The 24,596-nt window shown below is 42.6% G+C and overlaps 1 protein-coding gene across 1 annotated transcript; it reads right to left on the bottom strand.

Annotated features, from left to right (window-relative positions):
* Nucleotides 1-6,229: 6,229 nt before the first annotated feature.
* On the bottom strand, nucleotides 6,230-8,050 carry FOXL2 (forkhead box L2). Its single transcript, XM_073358791.1, has one exon. It carries the CDS (start codon nucleotides 7,826-7,828, stop codon nucleotides 6,923-6,925), a length of 906 nt encoding a protein of 301 aa, XP_073214892.1. The 5' UTR covers nucleotides 7,829-8,050; the 3' UTR covers nucleotides 6,230-6,922.
* Between the last annotated feature and the right edge of the window lie 16,546 nt (nucleotides 8,051-24,596).

Genomic DNA, 24,596 nt, shown 5'->3' with positions numbered 1-24,596 from the left:
CAATACAGTCACATTTAAAGCCAGACTTTGAATACATTGTTTTTAAAGAAGGGCACAAACCATCTTTACAGAAGCAAGCGTGAACACCTCTCTGCTATGCGCGGCTGTGCTAGATCACAACGCTAGTAGTATTCACCGTTCTTTATTTAACGAGAAAAACGCCAGCATATGTTATATCTTGAACAGTGATATTTTTAATCATCTGTCGTCATTTTAGATAGGTAATCTTGGAAGAAAACTACCACAAAAGATTCTCTCGTGTAAAACTCTGGTTTCTAATATTTCCAGGTTTTAATATAAGAACTCAGACCTGTTCCAGGGTTTAATATAAGAACTCTATTAGAATATACATTTCGGGTTTACTTTAAAATTGAAAATCGTATCGACATTTCAAAGGAAACAATCATTCAATATTTAAAATATCGATCAAGGACTGATTAGGGCCAGCTGAATGGGCCAAAGAGCAGTTGGTGTAATACCAAGCATTTTTATTGCATCTCTCATAGTTTAATGAACAAGCAAGCAAACAAACAGGATGGATGGATTTTCGGATTTTCAATCCAATGCTTGATTTCAGGGCTCAGCAGAAGCTGGGTATTTGAAAACAACACGCACAACATTAATGTAAAAAGAAAAGGAGGACTTGTGGCACCTTAGAGACTAACCCATTTATTTCTTTTGCAGATACAGACTAACACGGCTGCTACTCTGAAACCTGACATTAATGTACTGTACTAAGCTATCTATGCCTTGGACTGTTTTGTCTTGCGATTACTGAAGCTAGTTTTGCAGTTATCCGATCCTAACCTGCCCTACAGTATTAACACGTTAGGTTAGGACTAGCGTGAGTAAGTAAAACAAAAAACCTCACGTGAGAATCCAACAGATTCTCATCCGGGTATTTTGGCGGAATACCTCCTGGCTATCCGTTATTTGGCTTACGAAAGACTAATTCTAGATGTTCCGCGAACAGCTCCGTATCCATCTAGCGTCTCCCGTTCACAACAGTAAATGAAATCTACGCAAAGCCACTGCACTGGTTAGTTAAAACGATCTCACCACCATAATACCTAGCCGTACCCTATCAGCAGCTTTAAAAGCAGAACTCTTCAAAAGAGATGCGGAGGATCTGGGTCCAAATTGAAGCCAGGATCTGGCCACTAGCGTGGGGCAAAAAGAAGATACTGACACATTAATATCCTATAATAACGATACATGAAAAACTGCGTGAATAATCATGAAATCACCTGACCCAGATTTTATCCGTATCTGGCATGACAATGCCGTTCAGCTGCTGTTTCAACCAGTAATAATTCATCTATTCCTAGCCAGTTTTTCTTCTTCTAGAAGAAGTAATCGAATTATGATATTCCCCTTTATTTCAATATTTTTGTAACGGTTTACTACGTCATTTTGTCTATAAAATCTAGATCCGCCCCCACAAAAATACTTCAAATTGCATGAGGAAAAACTAAGACACTAAAAAAGAAGAACAAAATATTAAAATGCGATGTCTAGGTCTTTTACACATCACCCAACTACAGTTTTAATAATTTATAATTTAATAATGTGCCATCGTTATTCTGATTAATTTGTAGAAATCTGCTTACAAAACGTAGCGCTCAAACAAACAATAAATAGGCGGAAATCAGAGATACCTCGTGTTTTGCTGAGAGTAATAAACTCTCCCGCGTGAGGAGACTGATCCAAAACCCATCCAAGTCAAAGGCGAGACCCTCCATTGGCTTCAATGGACTTTGGATCAGGTCCTTTAAATCCACAGAGGAAACTACGGTGAACACTCACTTCACCTTCAGATTAAGCTCTAAACAAATGCAGCCACGAGAAGGAAAGGGACAGTTAATACATCTTAGGTATGTTGCAAATGCACATATCTGTGTGTGTGACAGAGAGAGACACAAACACAGTGACAGCCAGCGCTATTGTCCGGATCTATACCGTCCACGTTAACCCCGGGGACCTGTAAGAGACACAGACAACACTTTGCTTCGTTTCCTTTTTTCCCCTCCAGATTTGCATCCTGATTTTCCTACAGTCCAGTCCTAGGAAGAGCCCATGAGACTTCACCCATCTATGTACTTACAGTAGTTTCCTGAGTACCTAGGACGGCCACTTACAATATTTCACTACCGACTCAATAAATCTACGCTCCTACCCGTAAAGAAATGGAGTTTTTTCAAACTCTCCTCTCATCTGTATTTGTCATAATATTTTTGTCCTCAGCTGTGATAAAATACTGGGGGCTGCTATCTGCAACCACTGGAGTGAAAACTTACATTAGGTCAAAACAAAAAGAAACAAAAATAGTCTCTGCAACTTAAAAATCGACGGCACGATCTAAAGCTCATGGAGCTCAAAAGAAAAGTCTCCTACTGACTTCAATAGGCGTTGGATCGGGCCCACTAAAGGTAAACTGAACACACTATGGCAAATGAAGACACTATGGTAAAGGCTGCACAGAGTGTAATGAAAACATTCAGACGTGCTTATGCACTAAATAATATTTCCTCTACGGCGATTAGTTTTTAATGGTCCCTTTTCCCCCTCTGTCAAAAGTGAAAAGGCTCGAACAAAAATAAATGGGATGAACGCAGATGGTCTCACAATGCATTATGAAACGTGGGCCTGATTCTGCAGTCGCTCGCCAGGCTGAGCTCCCATTGGCGGCAAAGGGAGTTTAGTTTGAGTGGGAAGAGCAGGATCAAGCACCTAATCTACTAATCCAATCCCAGCCCCAGCAGCGATAGGCAGAACATTTGGGTTAGAAACTTCACCCTAATAAGAGTGTGTCCGGAATATACTACCAAATAAAATTTGGTTATGGCGGAATTTTTAGTCCCCAGCGAAGGTGACTTGTGTGCATTTTACAAGGTGAAAAGGCATTTTAGTGAAGGCCACTTTGAAAGAGAAAAAGCTGATGACTGAAGGATGTAAATCTCATTTTTAGATCAAGGTCAGTGTCATTTTAAAGAGATCGGAAGCATAGAATATTGGCTACAATTTGTTCCAACCCTTACAAGTATTCCCTAATACCCCCTTCATTGTTTCTGGGCCAATTGACATCAGTGAAGTTACACCAAAGGATATTCCCCACCACCATCTTTTTTCTTCGTGTGTGTATGTGTGTGTGTGTGTTATCCCACCACATAATATGCTATATTCAAGATGACTGCAAGGACTTTCCTAGCTTGAGGCATCCTTTGGCCTAATTTGGGACTAAAACAGTGCAGGTGGTTGCTTAATCCTAAAAACATTTCATTGGCAAGGCTTTGCAGCCATTACTCTGCCACAAACAAGAAAAGGGTAGGCTTGGATATAAGCAGTAATCTATCAAATGGAGCATTCAACGAGATACTATTCAGATACTCAGGCCTCTGCTGATTGTATTCATCTTGATTTCTCCACACACACGAGGAGCACCAAAACCACAGGAATTTACAGTTGCACATACGCGGTGCGTGTGCCGTCTATATCGAGGCTTCTTTGGGCATTGAGGTTTGGATGCGTCAAGAATGCAGGGCTGGCCTCTTCCTGTGCATCTGATAACAGATCTCGGATGCAGGGGCGAGCGTTATTTTGTAAGAGACATTGTTAATAATGGTAGACTGCCAGTCTTTGCTGACAGGGGAAACTACCCTCTGAACGCCTGACAGTGGAATGTTATCAAGGGGCTTATTTTAGGTGGAAGCAAAGTTTTCTGAAAATAAAGGAAAAGCTCTGTTTCTGTATTAAGAGCTGCATATTTATCCCCCCGCAGAGTCTGCAAAGGCCCATGGACAAAATGGAAGGGCATTACACAGAGAGGAAACTGCATCACAGGACTGATTTTAAGGAAGATTAGGAAGCCCTTGTAATCAGAGTGTCTCTTTTGGACATCGTTGCAAGAGTCAGAAATGCCATTTAAAGCAATGCTACGTGTTAGCAAGCCACGAGTAGGCTAAACAGAACTCAGGAATTGGGAACTTCGGCATATGTCAGCCCTCTTATTTGTTTCTGAAATTTCAGTCGGTGCTAGGCTTTCTTCCAGCTCGGTCCCCAATAATGTAGTTTTGGGACATACCTTCATAATTTGTCAGACTCCAACCCTCACTAGTTTAAAATTGCACACATATAATAAAATAATAATTTATACGTATGTTCTGTTGTGAAATTGTATCTAATTATAGGAATCTCTTATAATTTAACCTTGACCTGTTTAGTATAAGGATTATTACAGCATTTCTGCGTGCAGTCAAACTTTCAGTCGGGGTTGGGTTGGGTTTTTTTTTTCCCCGATCAAGAAAGGAGAGGATTTTGAAAACACCTAGCTTTTAAAAACAAACTGTAGGTTTTAAAACGAGGGTAGTCACTAACACAAACAAGCCAGGTTGAGGACACTTTTCAGTCGCCCTGATTTACCTATCTACATTATTCCTTTCGTGCTAAGGAGATCCCATTACATTGGAAAGGGGAGAGAGGGAGGGACCCCATTACTACCGGTAGGAATAACAGATCTAATAAAACAATGACAAAACTAACTTCCTATATCTTCACTGCACTATGCATTCATGGTCCTTCATTAATTGGAAATCGATGGGAAGTAACTTTATCCTGCTCAAGAATTTCTTTGCTCAGTCTCCATTTAACTCTCAAGAATATATTGTATAACCAAGGAAGGTGTCTGTCACCAGCAAGTACAGACAGATTTTAAAGCAAAGTCAAGGCCCAGAAACAGCTGCTAACATAACCACCAACATCGTAGAGTAAATACTATAGAGTCAGGTTGCGAGAACAAATAAAATTCGGATGCCTGGGGTTACAAAAAAGGATGCACTGCCACCTTATAACATTTTGAGTAATGCAGCTGCCACAGCAGATAATATTATTTGCATTACTGAAATGCTGTTTAGATGCTTTCTAAGTCACAACAAACAGCGGGCATGTAAAGAATGCACAGTATTTTAAAGAGGATATGCTTTCCAAGTACCTTCCAATAACAAAACAATTCTGACACGTCTCCAGAATAATTTAATAGCTTTTTGAATTGTTATGTTTATCAGTTATGCAAGCAGTGTAGTTTTCCTTCATGGAATGGGTACCTTTAGCAGAAGAGGAAGGAGTCAAACTGGGGTTCGAACTTGTTATAGGTTTAATCCAAATAGCACAGCTGTTTAGTCCCTACATTACCACAGCTGCAAAAGAGAACACGAAACCCGTATTATCTACCTCTGCAAATATGATCGCAGAAGAGCAGTGAAATCAAAGCAATTGTTACTCTGTTTTGGTAGATAATTTGGAGTGGCTCAAAATGACTGGCTTTGTGAAAACATTATACCCTTTAAGGCCGGATCTGGCAATCATTACTCAGACAAAACTCCAAATGAAGCTAAAGAACTTTAGGTGGAGTTTTGTCTGCGTTAGGAGTGCAGGATCGGATTCTGGATATAGGAAAGAGACTAAAGTTTAATATTTCTGCATGACAACAACGAAAAGAAAGACTGCCTTCAGTATATTTTAAAAACAGAATTATTAAGTTTTGGCTGCTTAGAATATTCCAATTACTTAGACTTGGAATAAAAATATCAAGCGTGGGTAATCTGCATATAAACTGTATCTACTCTACACACACGTCTAGCTAGATGGGTATTTTTATACACTATGCTATATCTGATCACATCCCAATTTTTGCATTTTATATTAGAATGTTAGGAATCTCTGCAACTATTCAAGCCAATTAAATATTTTGCACTGAATCTCTCAATGAATTTGCATATCAGCAGTGGAGCACGCAGGACTGAAGGAAAATAAAACAATATTAAAAGAAAGAAAAAAATTTTATTGGAGTCTTTACAATGCTAGAAAATACAATAAAAGTGCTAGTTTACTCTAGAAAAGTTGGTCCCAAAAATGGTACTATGCCATAGTATCTATCAGCTTACATAAACATTTATAAAATCGCTATGAACTGGCCCCAATATTTATAAACATCTATGTTTTTCACATTAATCTATTTAAAGTCGGAGGACCAAAACTTTGTAAGAAAGATGCTGAGCAGTTAAACGCAGAACCTACCAAAGATTCCATTTGGGGCCAGGAGGTTTTTGGTCAAAAATATGAAGATAAAATTTAACTTTTATTTAATAATAATAATAATGCGCATGGAAAAAATCCCAATTATTATAGGAAACCGTCTTTTTTCTTATAATTTCAAAATATTATTTTAGACCTGTATAAAATTACTCTTAAGACCTCACAGGACATTTTCTACTTTAATATACATATATCTATATCACTGCCGGCATATTTCACAAGTTACTCTTGTTATTTTTTGTTTGTTTCAAATATCAACAGCATTGCTATGAAATGTAGGCATGTGTTCTGCTTTAAAAACAGTCCCCAAGTAAGTACTATTTTGACAGAAGGACAGAACTTTGAAGAAGTGCAATTCTTTCCAGACTATACAAGTCCTGTGATACACAGCGGATAGGCCTGTCCCAGCAACAAATCTACAATTAGCGGAGATCGAATTGGTGGTTTTTCTATTTCCTCCCTCAGTTTACTTTCCTGAACACTCAAAAATAATAGTGCCAATTTACAAAGTGGAGCATACGTTTGAGGACAAAACTGTATATTTTTAATGGCACGCTTTTTTTTCTTTAAAGTCAGTCTCTCCCCCACCCCCCTTGTTATAAATCAGACAAACCGGCCATCGCTTGATAACCTTACACCCAAACAGGATCACACAGATCTCTCGCTGCAGCTAGAGGGTTTTTAAAGTTCAACACTTACACTGACTTCAACCAAACGCGGAGCAGGGCTTACATTTTCCCGCTGTACCCATTTTTGGCACAGAGAGCACTTTAGACAAATCCGCCACTACAGAGGAGAAACAAGAGACAGACAGACAGGAGGGCGGGGGTCTCTAGATGTCTATCCGGGAGTGCAAGGCGCTGTGTTTGCTGTCGTGGTCCCAATAGGAACAGTGCATCATGGAGAGCTCGGCGGGCTGGCGGGCGCAGGCGAACTGGAGGCCGGCTCCGTTGGGGGCCGGGGCGGCCGGCGGCGCGGGGCTGGCGGGGCTGAGCTGCTGCGGGTGGTGGTGGTGGTGGCTCATGCCGTTGTAGGAGTTCACCATGCCGGGCAGGGCCATGCCCTGCACCCGGGAGTAGGGGCCGTAGGAGGCCGGGGCCGACAGTCCTTTCACGTTGACCGGGCTGACGTTGCCGCCGGCCAGCTGGCAGGAGGCGTAGGGCATGGGCGCGGGCGGCTGGGCCAGCGGCCACGAGTTGTTCATGAAGCCGGACTGCAGGTACTTGGGCGGGGAGAGGTAGCCGTAGCTGTCGCTGCTGAAGAGGGTCTTGCCCGGCTGGAAGTGGGTCGGGGGCGGCCTGAAGGGCCTCTTCATCCTCCGCCGCCGCCGGTAGTTGCCCTTCTCGAACATGTCCTCGCAGGCCGGGTCCAGCGTCCAGTAGTTGCCCTTGCGCTCGCCGCCCCCCTCGCGGGGCACCTTGATGAAGCACTCGTTGAGGCTCAGGTTGTGGCGGATGCTGTTCTGCCAGCCCTTCTTGTTCTTCTCGTAGAAGGGGAACTTGCTGATGATGTACTGGTAGATGCCGGACAGCGTGAGCCGCTTCTCCGCGCTCTCCCGGATGGCCATGGCGATCAGAGCCACGTAGGAGTAGGGGGGCTTCTGAGAGGGGTCCGGCTTCTCGGCCCCCTTCTCCGGACTCAGCTCGTCCTTGGCTCGCTCGGCCTCCTTGCTGGCGTTGGTGTCATGAGCCATCAGGGCTATGGGGTCCTCCTCGGGGTCCTGGTAGCTGGCCATCATGGCACCCAAGTCCACTCTTCTTCCTGGGGGAAAAGAACCAGCTTTCCTGCTTGCTGAGCTGCTTGAAGCCCAATCCCACGGGCAGAGGCTCAGAGTCAGTCCCTTCTTGGTATTGATTTGGATGAAACTTGCGCCCAGAGCCAGCTGATACTCAAAGCCCCTTTCCCTTAGGAGCTGGTAAAGTTTCTCTCTTAGCCCTGCCTGTTTTTCAAGAGGCAGCAAAGCGTCTCTGGCTCCGGAGGCTCAGATTTCCAATGCACTCAAGGACTTGCTCTTTTCTGATTTGTAAGTTCCGCTTTCGTCAGGAACCCTTTCTCCTATAGCGGGGGAGCCAGCGAGGCATGGTCGAGTTCATTTCTAATTCATAATTAAACCCCAGTGATTAGCCTTACTTAGCAAAAGGAGAGAAAGAGTGGGTATTAAACTGAAAAAAAAATCAAATGGCCATGTATATTTAAATTAAACGTTCTCGATCTATTAACATGTTTCACATTCGATTTTTAAGAAGTCTTCTCGAAACTTTCTTCGCCACAGTTTTGAATAATTGTCTCAGCTGGAGATTTTGAGGAAGTCCTGATAGAGATGATCTCTCAGTGAAAGGTGGATAAATTATTACCCGGATGTCCAGTTAAGTGAGGGGGAAATGTTACAGTAACTTGAGGTTCTATCAGCAGTAAAAGGAAGCGTCCAAATTTCATTGCAAACCTACCATGTTATTTGGGTTTGGCTGGCATAGGCATTCATTTTAGCACCAGGGAAATGAGCTCAAACATGCCTACTGTGCAGTAAGCTGCAAACTTCCTTCCACTCCCAGCCTAGAAACCGAATCCACCGCCCTACACTGAAATCAATAGCTGTAAGTGGGAACTGATTGTGATACAGGGTACTCTTTCCCCATTCTCAGATGTCTATGTCTACCTGTACATTTGCATTTATACTCACTAGAGTCTTGGCGCAGTGCCCAGATAACTGATTACAATCGACAAAAAAAGGTAAAAACAAACAAAAAACCCAACCCACACCTGTTAAAACTGGTACACAATAAAACGGGGCTCGGTTCTCGCAGCCCTTCCACACAAGAGTAAAAAACCGCTGAATTCAAAGAGTAAAGGCTGAAGAATCAGGTCCAGGAGCAGGGCTTTCTCCACCCAGAGCATACAAATGTGATCGAAAACAGACCGCGCTTGTTTACCTACAAACTTAAAGGGACACACAGATGAGCGAACAAAAGGAGGCTAGGAAGGGATTGAGGGGAGATTATAGGGTGGAATCTTTTCTGGGAGATATCCAGACTACAGAGTTGAACTGTTTTCCCCCGGTTAATTGGAATTTTCTATGTGCCTGTGACATTTTTATCTCCCTTTTTATCTTCAGGTAAAGCGACTGTGAGCAGCAAGAAGGAAGCGTGTACTGGTCATCCTGCAGAAGCGTCTCAAAGGTATCGTACAAAAAATAGTCACGGTGGCTGATCCATTTGCAGTCGCACGAATGGAGGTGGATTACTTAAAACGTTATTTTGTGATGACTTGCAAGGAATTACTCGGTTCTAAGGAACAATGCACGAGGACTCGCCTGCTTGTTTTCTAAATTCGAGGCTCCTTGTTGCTCCTTCGCTGCCATTTTAAAGATCGAGCCGTCATGTATAGCTACAGCTACCTGTGTTTACAAACTTCGGCTCTCCGGAACCAATCCCTGAAAACTAGGTTGTCCAAAGAGTGTGCGCATCAGAATGCGAAGAACTGGTTAAAAATAAGTCTCCTAGCATTTTTATGCACATATTTAATCCCGGCTATGAGCTTCCTTTTAACTTAGAAAACAGTTCCCTTGCAGAATTTATTCGGGAAAAACTCTCAGTTTCTAGTGGGAGTTTCCCCGGAGTGCAGGATTAGTGAGCCCTACACTTAACTATCTCGTAGCTTCCCCCAATTCAGGCAGGCTCAGGATGCTACGGAGCATCTTTCTGTATACCCGCAGCGTTCCCTTTCTTGAACAGCAGACACGGAGCGGAGTCACTGCAAAGCTCCGCTTCCCTCCAGCCCCCACGGGCTTGGCACATCATTTTTCTAATCACATTTGTACCCAGGAGGATTGCAGTTCTTCAAGAGCGTATATTCCTGCAAGCGTCTAATGTCTAGCTCCTGATATATTTCGTCATTACATCCATAGAAATGTTTATCTGCATCTTTAGATTTCTCTGTACTCACCTACGTAGACCGTCGTACATGTACACACACCCTTCTGTATGCTGCCATTCATAATATAGACACACGAATGCCAGTCCATGCACAGATACATTTAAAAAGCTCAGAACAACATTTCAATAGGAGTATAAAACATTCAGTACATATACCCAAATGATATTACACATTTTCAGGAAAACATATGATCTTTAAGAACTGTAATCCTGCTGGGTACATATTCGGTTACGAAAAATAATGACATAATCTATTTACATAAATATAAATATATATACATATAAGGAGAATGTATATCTTACATGTGTATATTTTATATCTACATTATACACACACGGCTTTTCTCGAACGCCGATGTGTAGTTAATATAGAGAAATAACATCAGCGATTCATTTCCTAATTAATTGCCCACATGCATCGTCCCAGTAAACAAGCCAAGATTCTCCTACTCCATTAGGTTAAAACACGAACATTCTTTGTATCCAAGGGACAACGAAGCTGGGAGACAGCTGTGCATTCGGAGCACTTAGGTCTGCTGCATGGGGATTCTGTGTTCACTCGTCGGGGTCGCTTCATTTCTGTGGTGTTTGGGCTATCTGTTTCTTCTGACCACCCATGCAGGCCTGCTTGTTCCTCCTCGCAGGCATTCCCGCAGCCAGAGCTGGTGCAGGTGTAACAGCATTGTTCTGTTTGTCATCACCTCCTCCACACTGCAGATTCCTCCCCTTTCTGCTCTTAAACTGGGCGCACGGCTCTGTTAAAGGATTCACTCTGTGGAAGAGGAAACTCTGCTATCCGAGGTATTTCTTTTGTGACAGCCTCACCGAGTGGGATTTAAGATCAAACCGAGCGGTAGACTCCTAGCACAGAGGTAGGAAAGGTAGAGCAGGTTTCAGTAGCAGAGAAGGTGAATATATTGTGTTCTGCCCAGAATATTTGCCTGCACCCTGGCAATTAAATGTTGCTATTAAACCAAGGCACGAGGACAGAACAGAAATTATTTGTTTGGTGCTGTTCACTCAAATCTCACCAATGTCAAGTAGAGCCTACCGGAGACAAAACCATGGTAATAAGTGAGTCGTCCAGCTTTTTTCCTGGACATTTTAACGCTATAATTAACCGAGATCTAAAATATTAGACGCTTTTCGGTGATTGCTAGGAATGGGTCCATTCTGACAACACAAGATTAATGTAAGTAACACAGAGGCTTGCTACACCATTGACATTTAAACAGGGAGGTTCAGTATGGAGTTCTGCCTAAGCGATCAATGTCATGTCTCAGAGAGCACAGAACTTGAGTTTGAACATTCGTATGTTTGTTTCAGTGTCAAGTGAATTAACGATGATCACAGATAGCCAGTTTCTTTACATTGTCACTTTCCAAGCCCTGTGCAATTGTAATAAACTCAGACAAAACAAATGAAGAAATACACAGAGCAATTTCCCTGGGCAAAGTTCAAGGTCTACAGGGTGTAAATGTCCGGGGGGGGGGGGAGAAGGAGAGGAGAGATTGAAGGCAATTTATATACTGAAATATTTGCAAGGACCTGATTCCGCTCCTTTAGAGCGAGTGGCAAAACTTCCATAGACTTCAATGGAAGGATCTGGCCTCAGTTCCGTGTATCTTTAAATTATATTACTGAGGATCAGATCTTCATTGTAAGGTGTAGAGCACTGGAACGATATTGATAAATTCCCTCCTAGAATGAAGCCACAATTCAGAAAACGGTGAAAAGGAAAATCACTTTTATTTAAATAACCCTGTCTCAAGGAAATATTACTTACTCTCAGTCATAAGGATTGACAGAGACTGATTTATTCTGGTGAGAAAATGTGTTATATCATATTTGACCTGGATCAGGATATTAAGATAAAATCTGGTGTAAATTTAAAAAGAATCTGACACACGATGACAATCAAAGCAATTCGCAATAATCGTTTTTTAAAAAGACTTTCTGGTTTTCCTGTAGAGTTTTTAAAATATTCTAACTGTTCAGAGATGCTAAGAAGTCGCAAGCAAGGAATCGATTTATTTGATGGTTTATGCAAAACACAAGACTTTAAACCCTTCAGCCTGGGGAATTACAATCCGCTGACAGGCAATGTAGCCAATCACAATGCGTCCATTTTAAATAAAAACGCTTTCTTGTATCGTGGAAATTTGCACAGGCTGTGTCTCTGCATTACAAGGAAATTCTTAAATACAGACAAATGCAGCGCAATTAATAATTGTGCCCTGAATTGGTTCTAGATATCTATTTTCTTTTCTCCTAATCTGGAACGCAAACCACAAGACACTTGGAACGCCGAACAGGAGGGTACAAACTGCTGAAATTAACGCCAACCCCGCTTTTGATGGACAGCAACGGATTTAGTCTCTAAATAAAATGCACTGTATTTAACCTGGTATTGTTTCATATTCTCTGTGTATATATAAAGCCTGCTGCAGTTTCCACGATATGCATCTGAGGAAGTGAGCTGTAGCTCACGAAAGCTTATGCTCAAATAAATTGGTTAGTCTCTAAGGTGCCACAAGTACTCCTTTTCTTTTTGCGAATTCAGACTAACACGGCTGTTACTCTGAAACCTGTATTTAACTTGGAAACCAGCGCTGAAAAGCGGCTTGCAAAAAGGCAGATGGAATGTATATTACATTAAAATCGGGTACCGCTATTTTTAATAGACAATCGACTATATCAAAGCGATTTTTGCTGAAGTCTTGCAGAACAGTTCCTGCAGTTCACTAACACAAGGGTAAAAAGGCAACACAACATTGCCATTGATTGTAATAAACATAGCGGTGAATGTAAGCAAAGAGCGAAGAGGTCACTTTAATACTAAGATTTCAACCTGGATACTTTATCGATCTGATGAATTACATTACTTCTGATGTTACGGAATCAGAGCTTAAATACCAACAGAATGTATTCTAATGATCACACACAGATGTGTACATACAATGTATGTATATGATGACTGACATATTCTTGGCGCCCTGCAACTACTGGTAAACATATAACGCAAGATACCAGCACAGAATTTAATATTAAACCAATGCAGAATAAATTGAATAGTAATAACAATCAGCTAAACCAAGCTATGCTCTTTTTTATATACTCACCACTGTATACAGAGCAGAACGGATGTCTATATGGATTTTTTTAAAAGCATCCAGTGAAAAACTATAATTTCACTTTTTGGACGTTCTTTTTAAGGAATCCCTCTCAATAGTCCACGTTAGAATTATTCTGCCCCATCAAGACAGAACGAAATGAGATGCATGTAAGCAAAGAGAATGACTCCCTAAGATCTGGAAAACTCTCTTATTGCTACTGGAACTGGGACAGGTTAAAAAGCCTGTTTGTTTATTTTCTAGACCCTAATCCGTTTATGTTGTCTTTCAGTGTCCCAGCTCAAAGGTATATATGCATGGTTAGCATGTGGAGTTTTAACTTTTACCAGGCACAGCATTAAGTAAACACACCTTTTGGGTTTACTCTACTCTGAGGAGAAATAGGGGGTTACTATACAAGGTCTAACAGCAGAAAAGCCATGAATCTGTTTTAATATTAAATCGATGTAGTCTTTGCTGTTCAGGTCCTTTTCGTTGACAGAGCAGGGCCTGATCCTGTACTTCCTGAAGACAGCGGTAAAACTCTCACTGACTTCAAGATCAGACCCTCAAAGCTTTCTGCTTCCTGCCTTCATTCAGCTAAAAATGAGATTGCTTTGGAACACTGACCCCTACAAAGATGAAAAGAAAGGGAATGTGATTCGCATCCCCTCCAAATGGAACTGCCCTGATGTTTCAGGGCCTTAGAAACTTATTTCCTATTTTCAGCATAAATACTAAAGCACCAAGGCAATGAGAACTATCTTGTTACAATTGTAAGTATTTCTAGTCCTTCCCCCCAATAAAGATGTAATGCATTATTTTAAATCCCTGGATTATTTGTTCCAAAAACAATTGTAGAAAAAATAATATATGCATGTAAACATGACATTTTATGGGCTGTACTCTACCCTAAAAGTAATGAGAATCAAAGAAATATAATGTGGGAAATAAATGAAAGTATTTCTGGCATTAATAGAAGTTCATCAGTTTTAGATTAGTCTATTAAAATACATTTGAAACCCATTCTAAAAAGCTATTTTCTCTTGTCACATATAAGAAGTTGTCCCATATATGTAATCATACACACACAGACTCATATACACACACACATATACATAGAGACACACACATGCATAAACACTCACATATATACATACATGAGCTTATATAATACATACAAACTTCCTGGGCACATCAAGATATGCATGCAACAAAACTGAGTAACCATGTGATTCTATTGCTGTAACCATTTCCCATCCTCACCCACTTTCCCTTATTGTTTGTTATTCTCTCCCCTTGTATCACATCTAAAATAAGGGCCTGAGTTTGGAAATACTTATTACCAGATACAGGCTAGCTACCAGGAATAATAGTCCCACAGCTTTAAATGGAACTACTCATGTAAGGACAGTTGCATGCATATGCATTTTCAGGATCAGGCCTTTCACCTGTAAACTCTGTGGCTAAGAGCTTTATTTAGTGTCTTTTTATTTGTTCTGTAAGTCACCTCACACACTTGGGGGCCGTGCATAAACAACAATCCTGTATTCCTTGTACACCCAGAATTCCCACTGACCTCCCCTGACTCATTTTCTAGCATTTAATAAACCTCCTCTCTGGAATTATCTTACCTGATGTGTGACAGTAGCACAGAGACACATTCACATGGAAAGTGTCCTCTCCTGCGTGAATGAGTTTCACTGTCAAAAACTTGAGCAAAAGTGGGAGTATTCCACAGCCAGGGATTTAGTTTTTCCTCTATACTGTGAAGCTGAAAAGTCTAGCAGCTTCAAACTTGTTTTCACATGCTCCCAAATGTACAAGGATTTCTGCATTTACAGGAAGAAAACAAGCACTCCACAGGAACATGATGGCCATGCATCCATAACACAGGCTTCACAGGGAACAGAATCATTTTATTATGAACTGGACTGAAACATATAGAATGAAGGATAATTCAAGAGGACCCATGGGGAAATCACAAATGGGCTTGATTCTGTATTGATCCCAAAGGGAGTTTTTGGTGCAAGGAATGCAGGGTCAGGCAGATTCTAAAGACCACTGATTTCCCCTTGAATAAAGTCTAAACTCCAACATAAAGATGCTTTGCACGGTCCCATTTCATTTCGTACATGTTGCTACTCCCACTGAAAACAATAGGTGTTTTGTCACTGATGTCAATGGGAACAGGATCACACCTTTTTCCTTTATACATTCCCACTCTTCTTTATTTCTGCTTCTTATCCCCTAGTCTGGGCTGAATTCTTCACCACAGCATATTCATGTTTAGAGCACTGGTCTATAAAAAATTGCATGTTTCACTTCACCATTTGGTAGTTTATTTCTTTCATCTGCAATCACAGCCTGACCTGAGGAAAGCTCTTGAACTCACACCATCAGTTACATGATGAAATGCAAATAGTTTCTTGTGGTATTAAATAGCAGCCCACAGCAGAGTTCAGGTTGGCTGTTATGGATTCACTAGTTCCAGCTCTGCAGGATAATCCTAGGTTACTGCCATCCTGCAGTCACTGGCCTACAGGAATGTTGCAAATAAAAACAAACAAGCTAGACTCTCCTTTTAGACAAAGTAGAAATCATGTCTGTTTAGGAAGTTGTAAAGGTTGCATGTATCAGAGTTTGACAACTTGAAAGGCAAGCTAATCTTTCTACTGCTTAGATATCATGCTCAGACATTTTTCTACAAAGAGTTTATCAAGTACTTGGTCCAAATAAAATAATCATAACAGCTCTCTGGTGTGGGGATCATCTTAAATCTACTAATTAATAATGTTTGACTATAGAATGAGATTCTACTGGGGTGGTACCTCCACTATTGTTATGACTGAGACCAGTCAATACATCAAAACGCTCTAAAATCTACACGCTTATGTGAATTGTCTTGAAAATTTCTGTGCCCCATGGGGACCCTTGGAGAAGTGATATACATTTAAGGTTGTTGGATCAAGGGATTCCTGTGATGCAGCCCCTCCAACAAAACTGATGTCCAAAATGTATGGTTTTTATTACTTTTTTTTTTTTTTTTTGCAAACACCTGACTCTTCAACTATAGGTCTGATCCCACCCAAACTCCTATCACCTGCTCTGTATTGATTTCAGCTAGTGTCCAGCACTTGGGGAAGCAATAGTTAAAAAGTTCATCAGGATAAAATTTGGATCTCCAGTGTGGCTTAAGCCAATCTGATGAGCTAGGAAAAGTAATTTACATATGTAGAGCAGGATGGGGACTCTATTTCAAGCCAGAGTGTTTGCTGACAGCCTGTTGTCAGGGTAAACGGGTGGCTCCAAGTGAGATGCTGTGGCCACCCAATCTGAGCACCACCCATGTCCTGTGAGCTTGTGTCCTGCCCCTGGCAGCTTTCTGAGAATGTTTATTGTGCAGATTAGCTGCTCTCTGCTTGCATTTTGCAGGGACACTCCTTGAGAAATTTTGCCCTGAGAGCAGAAATTCTTATTTAAGAGCCAATATTTCAATGGGCTCCAAAATCCATACTCACTCTGATTTTTTAAAAGAAATATTGCTATAATACCCGCAAGCAGAGTGAGATTTAATTGAAAATTAATATTCCACAATCGGGGCTAAGTTAGACTTTGGTGAAGGGAGGAGAACACCCATTGAGTTGAATAAGTCATTTCCCACCTCTCAGAGCTCTTGTGTCAGGCTGCATTCACCTTCATGGGGTTTCTGATTCACCTGAGAACATTCCATGGAAACTTCTCTGATGCAGAGGGTTGTTCGGAGCCCCTTCCCCCTGCACTAGTCTACACAGCTGTCCCTAAGGCAGGAAGTCCCAAACTTTTTGCTGGCACAACCCCATTTTAATGAAGTCCTTCCCGCTGGGACCCCAAACAGCATGGAGGATGCCATTCGGAAGAGCAAAATGGCATCCTCCACACAGTGTGACCTCGCACACACAATACATGGGAGGCCCGGCTTCATGGAGGAAGCCATTTTGCTCTACAAAATGCCATCCTCTGCAGAGTGTGACCTTGTACGTATGGTGTGTGCGAGGTCATGCTGTGCAGAGGATACCATTTTGTAGAACACAATGGTGTCTTCTGCACAGTAGGGATCATCACAAGCCGCTCCACTGAATGGGGTCATGACCCACAGTTTGGGAACCATTGCCCTATGGCTTTGCTTACACTAAAATGTTAAGTTGACCCAGCTACATTGCTTGGGATGTGAAAAATCCACACCTCTGAGTGATGTAGTGATGCCAATCTAATCCCTGGTGTAGACAGCGCTAAGATGACAGAAGAATTCTTCCATTGACCTAGCTACTGCCTCTTTGGGAGGTGGATTACTTATGCCAATGGAAGAACCCTTCCCATCAGTGTAGGTAGTGTCTACACCAGGGTTCTGAAACTCAAATGACCACGAGGGCCACATGAGGACTAGTACATTGGCCCGAGGATCATACCACTACCCCCCTGCTGCCCCGCCCCTGCCCCTACTCCACCCCTTCTGTGAGGCGCTGCCCCTACCCCCAGGGGGTGCAGGGTGTGGCAGGGGGTTCAGGGCAGAGGGTCGGGGTGCAGGGTGTGGCAGGCGGCTCAGGGCAGAGGGTTGGGGTGCAGGAGGGGTGTGGGGTGCAGCAGGGGGCTCAGGGCAGGGGGTTGGGGTGCAGGAGGTGTGTGGGGTGTGGCAGGGGGCTTAGGGTCAGGGTGCAGGAAGGGTGTGGGGTGCAGCACGGGGCTCAGAGCAGGGGGTTCGGCTGCAGGAAAGATTTGGGGGGAGGTTCCAGCCCGGCACTCACCGGGGGGCAGGGCAGGCTCCCTGCCTGCCTGCCCTGCCCCCGCGCTGCTCTGGGAAGCGGCCGGGACCTGGGGGCGGCAGGGGAGCGGGCATCTGTGTGTTGCCCTGGCCGCTCCTCCAGGTACCTTCCCCAAAGCTCCCATTGACCGCTCTAGGTAAATGCTGGGGGCGAGCGTGCCACAGGGAGCTGGCGGGCCGAAGAAAATAACCCTGCGAGCCACGTGTTTGAGACCCCTGGTCTACACTGAGGCCGTTTACACAGCTGCAGCTGTGCTGCTGTAGCATTTCAAATGTAGGCAAGCCCTAAGACTATATATCTACACAAGAAGCACTTTACTGATCTAGGTATACTGGTATACTATACTGGCAAAGCACTCCTACCGTGGATGCACTTGTACTGGAAAAACTGCACTTTACTGGCGTAGTTTATTCCACCCTCTCCTGTGCACAACAAGCTATATTGGCAAAACCACAGTTTTGCTGGTATAGCTACGTCTACTCTAGGGGATTTTGTCAGCACAGCTGTCAGTCGGGGATCACATCTTATTGTGTGTATCAGTCTCTGGAGAAGCAAAAGGGGATTGGAAGTGATTCTGTATTGCACTGTCTTCTACTCAGGAGTAAGACCTCAACTTCTCTGGAGGAATTAAGTAATTCCTTGTGCAACAAGCCAAATTTTGGTCAAACCTCAGATTATGCACAACTCCCAGTAATTTCAAATGCACAGACCTAGTTAGTTCCTCTCAGAGAGGTGGATTAATACAGTGACAGGAGAACCAGTCAGCCTCACCTCAGTCCCTGGAAAAATCAAGGAGCAGGTCCTCAAGGAATCAATTCTGAAGCACTTCGAGGAGAGGAAAGTGATCAGGAACAGTCAGCATGGATTCACCAAGGGCAAGTCATGCCTGACTAATCTAATCGCCTTCTATGACAAGATAACTGGTTCTGTGGATGAGGGGAAAGCAGTGGACGTGTTATTCCTTGACTTTAGCAAAGCTTTTGATACGGTCTCCCACAATATTCTTTCCAGCAAGTTAAAGAAGTACGGGCTGGGTGAATGGACTATAAGGTGGATAGAAAGCTGGCTAGATTGTTGGGCTCAAAGGGTAGTGATCAATGGCTCCATGTCTAGTTGGCAGCCGGTATCAAGTGGAGTGCCCCAAGGGTCGGTCCTTGGGCCAGTTTTGTTCAATATCTTCATTAATGATCTGGAGGATGGTGTGGATTGCACCCTCAGCAAGTTTGCAGATGACACTAAACTGGGAGGAGAGGTAGATACACTGGAGGTAGGGATAGGATACAGAGGGACCTAGACAAATTAGAGGATTGGGCCAAAAGAAATCTGATGAGGTTCAACAAGGACAAGTGCAGAGTCCAGCACTTAGGACGGAAAAATCCCATGCACCGTTACAGACTAGGGACCGAATGGCTGGGCAGCAGTTCTGCAGAAAAGGACCTAGGGGTTACAGTGGATGAGAACTGGATATGAGTCAGCAGTGTGCCCTTGTTGCCAAGAAGGCTAACAGCATTTTGGGCTGTATAAGTAGGGGCATTGCCAGCAGATCGAGGGACATGATTGTTCCCCTCTATTAGACATTGGTGAGGCCTCATCTGGAGTAGTGTGTCCAGTTTTGGGCCCCACACTACAAGAAGGATGTGGAAAAATTGGAAAGCGTCCAGCGGAGGGCAACAAAAATGATTAGGGGACTGGAACACATGACTTATGAGGAGAGGCTGAGGGAACTGGGATTGTTTAGTCTGCAGAAGAGAAGATTTGATAGCTGCTTTCAACTACCTGAAAGGGGGTTCCAAAGAGGATGGATCTAGACTGTTCTCAGGGGTAGCAGTTGACAGAACAAGGAGTAATGGTCTCAAGTTGCAGTGGGGGAGGTTTACGTTGGATATTAGGAAAAACTTTTCCACTAGGAGGGTGGTGAAACACTGGAATGCGTTACCTAGAGAGGTGGTGGAATCTCCTTCCTTAGAGGTTTTTAAGGTCAGACTTGACAAAGCCCTGGCTGGGATGATTTAGTGGCGGATTGGTCCTGCTTTGAGCAGGGGGTTGGACTAGATGACCTTCTGAGGTCCCTTCCAATCCTGATATTCTGTGATTCTGTGAACCCCTCCTGTTGCTGTAGTGAGTGTCTACACTGAAGCACTGCAGCTGTGCCACTGTAGTGGTTTAAGTGTAGACATAATTTTAGATTCTGACTTCAGTGGGAGCCAGATCAGGCTCTTAGACACCCATAAATTTTGTGCTGTGTCCTAAACAATCAGTTGACTTATGAGTTAGTGCAAAAAATCCCCAAACATTACAATTATCCTTCTAACAAGAAGGATCTGTAGGTTTCAATCAGAGCCAGGACCGGCTCTAGGCACCAGCAAAGCAAGTATGAGCTTGGGGCGGCACAATTCCAGGGGTGGCATTCTGGCCGTCCTTTTTTTTTTTTTTTTTGCTTGGGGCTGCAAAAACCTAGAACCGGCCCTAATTAGAGTGCAGCCACCTCTCAGTTCCAGAGGTTCAGTCCTGTGCATATAAGCACCTCCAACTATATTTGTATATCTGAACCTTATTTCAGCCTCTTCAGTATGTAAACTGAGCTGGAAATCTACAAGAAGCAGGATTTTATGTGAGATTTCCAGACTATTCTACTTTTGACCAAGCCTGAAATGTCAGGATAACAGTCTCACTCACAGTTCTCTAGCATTTCCACTCCTGGCCCTGACCAGACATAGGAAATGCAAACCAGACTGTACATGAAAAATTAATTAACCAAACTGTTTTGGACCCTTAGAAAGAGTTTGGTTCAGGGCAAATTTGAATTCACCTGAAAATTCAGGCCCACTCCTATTTTTTCTGAGCTTAGTTTCCTTTTTTTCATCTATGCTGAAACTATCCTTAAAAGTCCATGAAATATACAAATTATAAAAACAACTATGAGAGTGAATTAAACTCCAAATGCAAATAAATTCAGTAATAAGCTTAGATGACTTAATTCTGCAGCCTACATAGGGCTGGATTTAACCCTGGGATTCTGTGGGTGCCACCCAGCGGGACCTGGTCTGTGGGCATCAAGCAGTGACAAATCCCTCTGGTGGTGGTGGCATAGTAAAGCATTTCTTCTGCAACTGCTGCTAGGCTGAAGATCCACAGTTAGCATTAAGTGATGCTGGCTGTGGAGGGGAGAGGCCAAGATAGCTAGGAGATGTAAAGATTCAACACAACTCCTAGGACCCTCTGTCAGTTGCTTTCCTGTGGAGCCTTGGCCACAGTTGACAGCTTCCCTTCACTGAGAGTGAATTCCTTTGGAGTGCAATTTGTATTCCAGTGACCATAGGAGTAAAACTGGCCCATAGTAGGGACCAGTATATAAACATCACATGCTGTTTCATGACCTTTATGTAGGGCCATATCCTGCTTCCCTTCTATGTATAGGACTCCGGTTTGCAGAACGCCTATTGATTTCAGTGAGAGTTACACATGGCTAGAAGAATAGCCTTTAGTATCAATGGGAATCCTTTTGTGGCCTGATAACATTATTTGGCCTTATTTGTATTAGACAAGCTACAAACAAGGATGCAGCCTTAAGTGTGAATTTATTCACTTCTGGTAGTTATTCAGATATTACTGGTATTTAGAATACTATATATAACTTACTAAGTGTAGAATGATGCAGGATTAGGCCTGCATGCTGGGGATATTAATTCAATCTATCCTCATCTGCTCAGCCCCATAAGTGCCTAAATGCAATAAAGTAACTGAATTATTCATAAGAATGCTTAACAACGCAAGCCTCTGCCATGGGCAGCTGCCCTAGTGAATGTTAGAGCCGGTTCTGTTCAGTACTATCCATGCTAGCGCGCTCAGTTGACATTTGGGAACATTTTTCAAGTTTAGAAGAATTAAAACAACTGTATCTTGCTTTGTCATTCTTATTTTAATGAGGAGGATAAAGGGCTGGGACTTTTAAACTTTGATGTTATCTGACTCAAAAAAACAGCTAAGGAAATGAAAGGTTTTTTTGTTTTTTGTTTATTGAGCTCTTTGTTAACTTTTAATGCTAGGAATATCATACACATAAATGTTCACAAAAACACCAAATGGATTTTGAGAAGCTGTGTGATCTAGCAGATTGAGAATGCTACTGGTAACCAAAAATCTGGAGTCCTGCTCCTGACTCGGGTAGCCTGGGCAAGTCAGCTAGGTCAACTTTTAAAAACGTGGTTGCCTGAAGTTTGACACGCACATCTGAAACATTGTGGCTTTAAATTTCGCAGCATATCAGGGCCAAGTCATCCCACTGTTCTTGCTCTAGAGAGGATGAAAGAAGTGGAAAGCCTGCTCCTTTGGCAAAAATTCTGTTGTGGGGCAAAAGGATGGGCCTTTGTGTGCCAAATACACAGTCTCCACAGAAGCCCCTAGGCAATCACTTTTTGTATTTGAAATTCTGGATTTGGGGGAAGGGTGCCAAATTGATAGGGATTTTCCTGCATGATCAGTGCAGACTGTCATCATTATCTTATGGGAAAGCCACTTTGTGTGAAGTGAAGGGGACAGACGAGGGGAGAGAGCCAATGGGAGCACCCCACGGAGAGAGCCAGACTGATGCAGTGCCAATGCACTGGACCTCTTCAGATGCCCTGGCATTTGCAATATCTCTTTGTAGATCTGAGGATATCCATGAGGAAGGCCATCCCTTCCACTCACTTTTCAGGAGCAAACACTTCCTCCCTTCCTGGATGGGATTATTGAAAGGCAACTGTGTGGCCCCACAGCCTAGACTTTGGCCTTCTCATGGGTTTTCCAGTAGGAGGCATGATTTAGCTTCTAGTTTCTGCATCTGTTCAAGTGAGTTAAAAGAAGTTACCTAGCTACCTCTCAGAGGTGTTATGAAATGTAATAAGTTCTTAGATGTAGAATGCTCTGAAGATATAGAGTGCTATACAAAGGCAGGAACATGGCCCCACTGAAGTCAATGGAAAAGCTCACAATGCTGAATGTAAGCATGATCAACCCTAAATGCCAAGGTATTTTACTATTAACAATATCAGGCATGGCTTTTTTGTAAATGCTTTGGTTAATTCTTATTAAGTCCCTACCAGCCAATGTTACATGCATTAATAATAATATTTTGCAGTTACATAACACCTCTCATTCTGGGGGCTCAAAGCATTTTACAAATATTAGTTAATTAACACACACACACACACCACAAGACACTTAGAGCTACATTTTAAAAGGTGGGTTCTTAAAGTGAGGCACCTACATAGTTTTTTTTAAAGACACCGATGTATTTATTTAGGTATCCAAATATGGACTTCAGTGCCTGACTTCAGACAACCAAGTTTGAAAATGTGACCCTTAGGGCCTAATCCTGTGATGCCCAGAGTCAAAGGCACCCAGACCCAAAGTTAGGCACCTAAATACCTTTGAGGATCTTGGTCTGAGTGCCTTGCAGAATTGGACCCTCTGTGCCTCTCTTTATTTATCTGTAAAATGGATATTATACTTAGTGAGCATGGCACTTCAGTCTGGTCCCCATAACTCCACTGGGTTTGTAGCATTTGTATGTCAGGGCAGACTTTACATAATTCTGTAACGTCCCTTTCACCTAATGTTACAGAATTATTTAAGGTAAAAGTTTGGTTCCACTGAGGTCAATGAGAAAACTCCCTTTGGCTTCAAGAGGACTAGGATTTTTTCTACAGTTACTGCCCCCTACAATTTAAAACTGCTTTCCTGTATTGACTCTGTTTCCTTTTGCCCAGGTACATGACCCAGAATTTTCATCATCTGCCAGAGGTTGCGTGGAGATTGGATCACAGCGCATTGGCATGGGCATTCATCTAAGCAACTAGAGCACTTTTCTGTAACAACCACTCAGTTGTCTGGGAATAAACAAAAGAAGAAACAATCCATTATAAAAAGTTTACAGTTAAATTTCTTAAATGGTATATTTACAACGTAAGACTTTACAGCCAGTTTTGAAGGGAAGAATTCAGAAACTGCCATCTTTACTGCTTAAGTAAATATACATAGGATCACTTGTATGCCAGGTCCCGTGCTACCCTGATGTAACCGCTGCAAAGACAAATGTATAGACTGGTGGGCTAATTGGCAGACACCCACTCCTCACTAGATCTGGAATTTGTTTACTGGCACGACTGCATTTGTTTAGCTTTATGTCTACAGAGGGAAACGCCTTTCCACCGGATGTTTATAACCCTACCAGAGAGAAAGAGGTAAGATTTGAAATTCTGAACATCTTTGCCATAGAACAAATTTCAGTAGAGCTAGTACATTTTTCTGGGGTTTGAGGTGTGTATGTGTTTGTGTGCATGTGTGCATTAATCAAAACACAAACATTTGTAGCAAATAAAAATAAATAAATAAACAAATAAAGAAATAAATAAAATGTTTAAGTAAGAACCTGGGAAATGGGAAAAGCCATATTTTAGCCAACATATGTTTTGACTTAAAAAAACAAAACAAAAAAAACCCACCAGCTCCACTCTTTAGTTCAGTATTTTTGACATCTAGGGTGAGCACTGGCAGAAGGTCTATAGGGTTTAAGTAGTGCACAGGCCTTATGTAGTCCTCTGCACAGGATGAATTTATTGCAGGGAGAAAAGCCATAGCATTGGTTCACGCTGCTACAGGGCACCTCCAACTGGTGA

This window comes from Lepidochelys kempii, chromosome 9 (genome assembly GCF_965140265.1).
Source record: "Lepidochelys kempii isolate rLepKem1 chromosome 9, rLepKem1.hap2, whole genome shotgun sequence".
Taxonomy (NCBI): Eukaryota; Metazoa; Chordata; order Testudines; family Cheloniidae; genus Lepidochelys; species Lepidochelys kempii.
Note: the sequence above shows the minus strand (reverse complement) of the source record. Positions and strands in the feature narration are given on the sequence as shown.